General features: G+C 30.7%; 1 protein-coding gene across 3 annotated transcripts in view; it reads right to left on the bottom strand.

The window, feature by feature from the left end:
• Positions 1-4930, bottom strand: part of LOC111676490 — a 31187-nt gene extending 26257 nt beyond the window's left edge. For all 3 annotated transcript variants that reach the window (XM_046945302.1, XM_023437451.2, XM_046945305.1), the window contains exon 1: positions 4287-4930. Coding sequence is in view for 2 of the 3 variants with exons in the window: in XM_023437451.2 (XP_023293219.2) it covers positions 4287-4312 (26 nt within the window). In the remaining variant the exon portion in view is untranslated. The remainder of the gene's footprint in view (positions 1-4286) is intronic.
• Positions 4931-10864: the final 5934 nt, after the last annotated feature.

Genomic DNA, 10864 nt, shown 5'->3' with positions numbered 1-10864 from the left:
TAGACTATAGACTAGACTATAGACTAGACTATAGACTAGACTATAGACTAGACTATAGACTAGACTATAGACTAGACTATAGACTAGACTATAGACAAGACTAGACTAAAGACTAGACTATTGACTAGTCTGTAGACTAGACTATAGCATTGTTACGCCTTTTTACGCATATTTTTAGTCTACCCTCGTATTTTCTCAAAAACCACTTCTGTTTTGTCAGCCGAAAATTTGTTCAAACAGTTAGTGAAGTATGATGAATAAGTGTGTTTTGTATATGAATGAATTTTGAAAAACGTATTGTATCTCTATGTATACAAACTAACACATGCCAAAAAAACCTACTCATATCACTACAAACTTATATCTAGTGCAAACAAATACGGCCTTCGTTCAACAGTTTACATTTGCGGTTTTATTTCCGTTTTAGCAGTTATTTAGGCAGTTTTATTATACATACATTGGTTATTATAACGATCCATAACGATCTTTTGGTTTTTATCTAACACCCAAAGCGAAATATTTTTAAAAAACCACTTGTATTTATTTTTAGAAAACTTAAACTTAAAGATGAAACTTGAACATTTTTTGAATAGAAGTTTTTGACAAATTAAACGCCTTCGCTAGAGCAGCTTATGGAAACTAAAAAAACCTGTTACTTTTATTTAATTTTGTTTGAGACCGACCCCAAAACCAGACACTTTGTGTTGGTTTTTGTTTTGTTTGGTTTTTTTCTATGCCGTGTCTGTGCTCTACTCTTAGTCTAATTTAATCAAATTAATTTTAATCAAATAGTAACGGTAAACATATATATTCATATCTCACTGTATGGGGTGTGTGTGCTTATGTCTTTACTGTATTGAAGGACAACATTATGTTGCGTCTTATCTTGCGAATGGGTGACACATAATAAATAAATTAAATTATAAAATAAAAAAAAAACATTAACAATCAGGCGCAGTAGTCCAGTTAATGGTTTTTATGTTTGAAGTGTGAGTAAATTAAAAATAAATTTATTTTCAAAATTTGCCATTGATTGATGGTTGTCAGATAACTGAAAATGTTGTTGATAAAAGACAAGCCTCCTTGATTTAAAGAGCAACAGAATGTTGAGCAATTTTTTTGCAAAACTTAAAACTTAATTAAACTATTTATGCTTTAAGCAGCCTCGAAACTTATAAGCATTAAGAACATTTAATAGACTTTTAGGACATTTTAATACTAAATGAATTAGATCATTAAAGGTAGAAGAATAAGATCAAAGAGGTAACAGAAGTATTCTCATGATAAACGATCTTGAAATTCTTCTTGAATGAGATTTTATTATAAGCTTCACATTTACAAAATATATGGTTTAATAAAATATTAAGGAAATGACGGCATGTGACTAGAAAAGGAACACGTGGATATATTTACAAGAGAAATCCTAAAAAATGCTTCAGGGAGGATCATTTTTGACGAGATGAACATGTGTGACTATGTGGAGAAAGATCCAATGCTGTGCAATTGTAGATCGCGTGATCTTTATAATACTAGTCCATAGGTTAAGAAATGTGTTTATTCAGCATTTTGAATAGGAATCATCATCTTGGATAGAAATATTATAGGTATCTTATCTTCGAACAATCTGTTGTCAATTTAAGATTGCATTCTCTTAAAGCTCTTAAGCCAGCCAATTATAAAGCGCCATCTATGTAGTTAAAAACTTTCGTATTTTATTTATAACTAATGCAAATTTATGTAAATATTTAATGAATATTTTCTTAACGTTTAAGCCAAAAGACAGCTATTATGTTATAAATAGCTGCAAAAATGGGTGACTAATGACTTTTAACATTTACAATATTTTTAATAAATATATAAAAGAAATATTAACCTTTGACATTTCAACTATGAAATAAAGAAAATCGTTTAAAGTTTTAAACGTAATTTGTTGTAGCACTTTTATAATTAAATAAACCAACAACAACAAAAACAACAAAGTGTGAATGAGTAATTTACACAGATCAGTGTTTTTTTGTAGGTTTTGCTGCTGGGTCAATGGCCCAAAATCTCTATAATCGGCCTCAAATGTTCCACATTATTATTATTATTATGAGCGAGTGCTCGTGTTTTGTTTACTATTACGCTCTTTGTATGTATGTGTGTTTTTTATAAAGTTTCTTCTTCAGTTGTTTGGTTTATGCTATTTTTTATAAATTTTGTGTAAATATTTCTCTTTTAATTACTATCTTTTATTAAAAAAAAACTTTTGTATCCAAAAAAAAAAAAAAACGTTTATGTTTTTTAAGTTTATTTTTTTCTTCTTTTTATTATTATTTTTGTTTTTGTTGCTCACAGGTCTTTTGACATTTTGATATTTTTTTCTCTGTACTTTTTCTTTTTGTTTGAAAAGCCGTTTTAGCGCTTACGTCATTTACGAAAATATCCACCAGCAAAACCATCGATTGTTGCTTTTGTTGTTGTTGTTATATTTATTATTGTTGTTATATACTCAACAAACAACAAATACCGCAGAGAGTATCTAGTACTCGTGTACTCGTTCGATATACAAATGAGACATAGAGTAGAGAAATTTTGTTGGTTTTAAAATCATCATGTTGCCAGATAAATTGAAAAGGAACTGATGAAAAATAGTGATTTTTTGTAATTAATTTGAAATCTTCAACATTTCTATAGCTGCATGAAACCTTTAGCATCTGTTTTGAAATTGTTGAGGTTTCTAAAGATGTTACTAAATATGTAAACTTAGATAGTTTTCGCTGCTAATGTTCTCTAGAAGCAGATTAGCTATCATGTATTAGAACTGGAATGGAACATTCATGTTTTCGCTGCTAATCCAATTCTAGAGAAACATTATGTTCTCTAGAAGCATATTAGCTATCATGTATTAGAACAGGAATGGAACATTAGTAAATTCCATATATGAACTTCAATACATTCAATTTATTTATCGAGAAAGCTCGTCAATCCGGAATGCCAAGCTTTTAATTGAACATCTTAAAATCATTCAAGTCAAACTTATGAATTTAAACTCCATATTACACGATTGTCAATCAAATTTGGAAATTTCAAAGTCCTGTTTGAAGAAATGACTTTGCACGGTGGGCTGCATACATTCGATCTTAGGAGATGATTCAGAAATTCAAAGTTTTTCTAACTCTGAATTATCTAAATTTCAGAACATCTCCCAGTTTTTCTACTTTAACGACTGGCAGCTTAGTTGGCATTCAAGGAGACATCGGATTAGATCGGACATTCGAATTAGATCGAATATTTAAATGCTCTAGCTTAGGAAGCTTCAATATTGTTTTCAGTCAAGGAAACGAAGAGAATAAAGTCGATAGAAAGCATTGAAGAATATGAATAGAATGACCAAATGCTCTAGCTTGAGAAGTTACAATATTGTTTTTAATTACGAATATGGAGTTGCAGTCATCATTAGTGAGATGATTCGGGTTAATAATATGCAAAGGGTTATAGTCGACTAAGAGAAAAAAATTGATAGAAAGTTTTGGAGAACTTGAAGAGCTTTGAAGAACTAAACGAGTCATCTTGCCTGTCTGAGTCCTGATGTTGACTATCAGTGGCGTAGAATTCGATTTAACATACGAATCGCATTTTGCGTTAATGTATCCTTTGGTATCTGTTGTGCGTTCCTTAACCAGCGTCTCAGGAGGAAATCAACCCATTACCTCCCTACTATTAGACTTGAACTTTAAACACCATTAAGGTCCTCCTCTTTATAAGATATCGGAAGAGCAAAACCTTCGATATCGAAAACAAATTGTAAACTCCGGGTCCTTCTCTTTATAACATATGGAAAGAGTATTACTTTCGATATCGAAAACATATTGTAAACTCCAGGAGTAGTTTAACAATACAGGAGTATGAGAATTACTCTAGACTAATACTCTTCGATTAATATTATCGGTTTAAAAACGCCAAAATACCCTTTACTTATTCTATACATCTGGCAATATTGTTATTAGTAGTATAACTACTACTCCATCTCCTCTACAACGTCGTCGCCTTTGTTGTGTTCCTCACTTTATTTCCAACAAACGAAGAGGTAAAACAAATTCAGGGGGACAAATCCGCCATGTGTGTGTGTGTGCATGTGTGTTTTTGACTATGGAGGCACGAGTTTTTATTTGTACTCGTAGTTATGTTGATATTTTATATCGATTTTTTAATTCAATTTTTTTTCATGCTATATTTATTTCAATTTCAATTCTGACTAGATTTTAAATAGGAAAAAAAGTTCAAATGAGAATTTTTAATTTTACCTGAAAAAGATTTTTGCAGTTTTCATATTAGTTTTAAAGCAAAAATCCGTAATATTTGACAGCTAACTTAGATATTTCTTACAGTACAATAAAGCTGATGATGATGTTGATTAATTAATTTAATATCAACAAACATATGTTTCCTTTTTGGTGTGTGAATGTTTTTTAAATTTAATTTAATTGTTTTCTTTTAAATATTACACATACTTTTGTTGATTGAACATGAATTTATTGATATATTGTTTTATAAAAACAACAACATTAGCACGGAACAATGAACACTGAACGCAAATTCAGGCATGAATCACCCAACAACAATAAAAAAATATATAATTGACAAATATATTTGTTTTTAACACACAACAACTTTATTTATTTTTATTATTATATTTTCTTCCATATTTATTTTAATCATCAACTTTTCTTTTTTAATATTTTGACACAAACATTGTTTTTCTCTTGTTGTTGTGTTGAGAACTGACAAGGAATATATATGGAGGCTTAAGATTTTTCCTCTGAGCAAATTTTTGTTTTTTTCTATCAGACAAGACAAGGAAATATTGTTTTGTTCAAGAATTTATTTTATATTAAATTAAAATAACAAAAACAGCCACAAAAAACGTTTTGCGATAATTTTTTTTTTATAAAACAGAACTAAATTAACAAACACACGCACTCAAGAGAATGTGTTACTCTACACCACATACAACAAAGACACAACGGTTCCCTGTTTGACAGCTGAAAACAAACTGAATAGAAAGAAGAATACTTTCATATGGCAAGGGTGTCAAATTGTCAAAACAAAGACTAGAAATCAAATAGTGTTGCCATACATTAAGCACAATTAAGAAATAAACAATCGTTTATAGATATTAAAATGCATTAAAAAATAATTCTTGTTGATATCGAACCAAACATAACCCCCCCACCAACTTTAGAATTAAAGAATTCATTTTGTTATTGTTGGCAACTATAGCAAATAAGAATTAAACAACCCTGTTTTACTACTTTACACTGCTTTATCAACACAAGATAACACAATGTTTCCATAAAACTCACCGCAGACAACAATCAACAAACACCAACGAACAACACTAGATGGCAGTCGTCAAAGATTTTCACTATTTTCTCAATTTAAGTTTCTCATATAAAAATCAATTTATGGCGGGAAATATGAGTGATCACAGATTTTCACTCTTTTGTCGATTGGAGAGTTATTAAAGGAGTTACAGCCGATTTTATGTTTTTCATATAAAAATCGATTTTTAGAGGGAAATATGAGTGATCACAGATTTTCACTCTATTAAATCTATTTTTAGAGGGAAATATGAGGGATCACAGATTTTCACTCTTCTGTCGATTGGAGCTGTATTTAAGGAGTTACAGCCGATTTTATGTTCTTCATATAAAAATCGATCTATGGCGGGAAATATGAGTGATCACAGATTTTCACTGGTTTTCACTCTTTTGTCGATTGGAGCGTTATTTAAGGAGTTACAGCCGATTTTTGGTGGAAAATATAAGTGATCACAGATTTTCACTCTTTTGTCGATTGGAGCGTTATTTAAGGAGTTACAGCCGATTTTATGTTTTTCATATAAAAATCTATTTTTGGTGGGAAATATGAGTGATTACAGATTTTCACTCTTTTGTCGATTGGAGCGTTATTTAAGGAGTTACAGCCGATTTTATGTTTTTCATATAAAAATCGATTTTTAGAGGGAAATATGAGTGATCACAGATTTTCACTCTTTTCTCGATTAGAGCGTTATTTAAGGAACTACAGCCGATTTTATGTTTTTCATATAAAAATCGATTTTTAAAGGGAAATATGAGTGATCACAGATTTTCACTCTTTTGTCGATTGGAGCGTTATTTAAGGAGTTACAGCCGATTTTATGTTTTTCATATAAAAATCGATTTTTAGTGAGAAATATGAGTGATCACAGATCTTCACTCTTTTGTCGATTGGAGCGTTATTTAAGGAGTTACAGCTGATTTTATGTTTTTTATATAAAAATCAATTTTTAGAGGGAAATATGAGTGATCACAGATTTTCACTCTTTTGTCGATTGGAGCGTTATTTAAGGAGTTAAAGCCGATTTTATATTTCTCATATAAAAATCGATTTTTGGTGGGAAATATGAGTGATCACAGATATTCACTCTTTTGTCGATTGGAGCGTTATTTAAGGAGTTACAGCTGATTTTATGTTTTTCATATAAAAATCGATTTTTAGTGGGAAATATGAGTGATCGCAGATTTTCACTCTTTTGTCGATTGGAGCCTTATTTAAAGAACTACAGCCGATTTTATGTTTTTCATATAAATATGAGTGATCACAGATTTTCACTCTTTTGTCGATTTGAGCGTTCATATAAAAATCGATTTTTGGTGGGAAATAAGAGTGATCACAGATTTTTTGTGAATTGTAGCGTTATTTAAGGAGTTACAGCCGATTTTATGTTTTTTTATAAAAGAATCGATTTTTAGAGGGAAATATGAGTGATCACAGATTTTCACCCTTTTCTTGATTAGAGCGTTATTTAAGGAACTACAGCCGATTTTATATTTTTCATATAAAAATCGATTTTTGGTGGGAAATATGAGTGATCACAGATTTTCACTCTTTTCTCAATTGGAGCGTTATTTAAGGAACTACAGCCGATTTTATATTTTTCATATAAAAATCGATTTTTTGTGGGAAATATAAGTGATCACAGATTTTCTCTCTTTTGTCGATTGGAGCGTTATTTAAGGAGTTACAGCCGATTTTATGTTTTTCATATAAAAATCGATTTTTGGTTTTTGTCGATTGGAGCGTTATTTAAGGAGTTATAGCCGATTTTATGTTTTTCATATAAAGATCGATTTTTTGTGGGAAATATGAGTGATCACAGATTTTCCCTCTTTTGTCGATTGGAGCGTTATTTAAGGAGTTACAGCCGATTTTATGCTTTTCATATAAAAATCGATTTTTTGTGGGAAATATGAGTGATCACAGATTTTCACTCTTTTGTCGATTGGAGCGTTATTTAAGGAGTTACAGCTGATTTTATGTTTTTCATATAAAAATCGATTTTTGGTGGGAAATATGAGTGATCACAGATTTTCACTCTTTTGTCGATTGGAGCGTTATTTAAGGAGTTACAGCCGATTTTATGTTTTTCATATAAAAATCGATTTTTAGTGGGAAATATGAGTGATCACAGATTTTCACTCTTTTGTCGATTGGAGCCTTATTTAAAGAACTACAGCCGATTTTATGTTTTTCATATAAATATGAGTGATCACAGATTTTCACTCTTTTGTCGATTGGAGCGTTACTTAGGTTTTTCTGAGTGATCACAGATTTTCACTCTTTTGTCGATTGGAGCCTTATTTAAAGAACTACAGCCGATTTTATGTTTTTCATATAAATATGAGTGATCACAGATTTTCACTCTTTTGTCGATTGGAGCGTTACTTAGGTTTTTCTGAGTGATCACAGATTTTTACTCTTTTGTCGATTGGAGCGTTATTTAAGGAGTTACAGCCGATTTTATGTTCTTCATATAAAAATCGATTTTTGGTGGGAAATATGAGTGATCTCAGATTTTCACTCTTTTGTCGATTGGAGCGTTATTTAAGGAGTTATAGCCGATTTTATGTTTTTCATATAAAAATCGATTTTTAGAGGGAAATATGAGTGATCACAGATTTTCACTCTTTTGTCGATTGGAGCGTTATTTAAGGAGTTACAGCCGATTTTATGTTTTTCATATTTGGTGGGAAATATGAGTGATCACAGATTTTCACTCTTTTGTCGATTGGAGCGTTATTTAAAGAACTACAGCCGATTTTATGTTTTTCATGTAAAAATCGATTTTTAGTGGGAAATATGAGTGATCACAGATTTTCACACTTTTGTCGATTGGAGCCTTATTTAAAGAAGGCCGATTTTATGTTTTTCATATAAATATGAGTGATCACAGATTTTCACTCTATTGTCGATTGGAGCGTTACTTATGTTTTTCTGAGTGATCACAGATTTTCACTTTTTTGTCGATTGGAGCGTTATTTAAGGAGTTGTAGCCGATTTTATGTTTTTCATATAAAAATCGATTTTTGGTTGGAAATATGAGTGATCACAGATTTTCACTCTTTTGTCAATTGGAGCGTTATTTAAGGAGTTACAGCCGATTTTATGTTTTTTATATAAAAATCGATTTTTGGTGGGATCACAGATTTTCACTCTTTTCTTGATTAGAGCGTTATTTAAGGAACTACAGCCGATTTTATGTTTTTCATATAAAAATAGATTTTTGGTGGGAAATATGAGTGATCACAGATTTTCACTCTTTTGTGAATTGGAGCGTTATTTAAGGAGTTACAGCCGATTTTATGTTTTTTATAAAAGATTCGATTTTTAGAGGGAAATGTGAGTGATCACAGATTTTCACTCTTTTGTCGATTGGAGCGTTATTTAAGGAGTTACAGCCGATTTTATGTTTTTCATATTTGGTGGGAAATATGAGTGATCACAGATTTTTACTCTTTTGTCGATTGGAGCGTTATTTAAAGAACTACAGCCGATTTTATGTTTTTCATATAAAAATCGTTTTTTAGTGGGAAATATGAGTGATCACAGATTTTCACTTTTTTGTCGATTGGAGCGTTATTTAAAGAACTACAGCCGATTTTATGTTTTTCATATAAATATGAGTGATCACAGATTTTCACTCTTTTGTCGATTGGAGCGTTATTTAAAGAACTACGCCGATTTTATGTTTTTCATATAAAAATCGATTTTTGGTGGGAAATATAAGTGATCACAGATTTTTACTCTTTTGTCGATTGGAGCGTTATTTAAAGAACTACAGCCGATTTTATGTTTTTCATATAAAAATCGATTTTTGGTGGGAAATATGAGTGATCTCAGATTTTCACTCTTTTGTCGATTGGAGCGTTATTTAAGGAGTTATAGCCGATTTTATGTTTTTCATATAAAAATCGATTTTTAGAGGGAAATATGAGTGATCACAGATTTTCACTCTTTTGTGAATTGGAGCGTTATTTAAGGAGTTACAGCCGATTTTATGTTTTTTATAAAAGATTCGATTTTTAGAGGGAAATGTGAGTGATCACAGATTTTCACTCTTTTGTCGATTGGAGCGTTATTTAAGGAGTTACAGCCGATTTTATGTTTTTCATATTTGGTGGGAAATATGAGTGATCACAGATTTTCACTCTTTTGTCGATTGGAGCGTTATTTAAAGAACTACAGCCGATTTTATGTTTTTCATATAAAAATCGATTTTTAGTGGGAAATATGAGTGATCACAGATTTTCACTCTTTTGTCGATTGGAGCCTTATTTAAAGAAGGCCGATTTTATGTTTTTCATATAAATATGAGTGATCACAGATTTTCACACTATTGTCGATTGGAGCGTTACTTATGTTTTTCTGAGTGATCACAGATTTTCACTTTTTTGTCGATTGGAGCGTTATTTAAGGAGTTGTAGCCGATTTTATGTTTTTCATATAAAAATCGATTTTTGGTTGGAAATATGAGTGATCACAGATTTTCACTCTTTTGTCGATTGGAGCGTTATTTAAGGAGTTACAGCCGATTTTATGTTTTTCATATCGATTCGATTTTTGGTGGGATCACAGATTTTCACTCTTTTCTTGATTAGAGCGTTATTTAAGGAACTACAGCCGATTTTATGTTTTTCATATAAAAATCGATTTTTGGTGGGAAATATGAGTGATAACAGATTTTCATTCTTTTGTCGATTGGAGCATTATTTAAGGAACTACAGCGGATTTTATGTTTTTCATATAAAAATCGATTTTTTGTGGGAAATATGAGTGATCACAGATTTTCACTGTTTTCTCGATTCGAGCGTTATTTAAGGAACTACAGCCGATTTTATATTTTTCATCATGTTGCATTAAAATATAAAAAATAATAACAGACAAAACAATTAATCCATTTGCAAAATTGTTTTTAAACCAACAAAAGCTTTAAACAGTTTGACGTTGATGCTAAAAACACATCCAGGACTATTGTTTTCCTCTACAATCATACATTCATATGTGTATGTGTAAGTATGTGAGGGTAAGTGTTGTGTAAGTTGGTGTTTTTATTGTCATTTTACACATTATTATTATTTTGTTTTAGTAATTTCTTAATTACTAATGATGATGACTAGGTTGATGATGACGTTAAAAACGTTGTATGTGACGCCTGTTTGCTACTTGGCCATGGATTAACTTTTTTTACGGAGACTTAACTTTTTCTATTTATTTCTTGACTATTTTAAGTTGGGGGTTGCATTGTTTTGTGCTGTGAGTCCGCTTCCTTAATTGCAATTAACTGCCAAATTAATGGCAGTCAAGAGAAAAGCATATGAGAATGTATGCATGTATATGTATGTATGTGAGTATTACTTGGATGCCTCTTAATTGTAGCATCTAAACTTTTTACCTTCTTTTAATGGACTCACAGCACTTAACTTGTTTGTTGTTGTTTTTTTCTTTTAACAACAAAATTCATTATTTTAAAGCAACATTATGCGGGACTGAAACAATA

Source organism: Lucilia cuprina, chromosome 2 (genome assembly GCF_022045245.1).
Source record: "Lucilia cuprina isolate Lc7/37 chromosome 2, ASM2204524v1, whole genome shotgun sequence".
NCBI lineage: Eukaryota > Metazoa > Arthropoda > Insecta > Diptera > Calliphoridae > Lucilia > Lucilia cuprina.
This window is presented reverse-complemented; position numbering and strand designations above follow the sequence as displayed.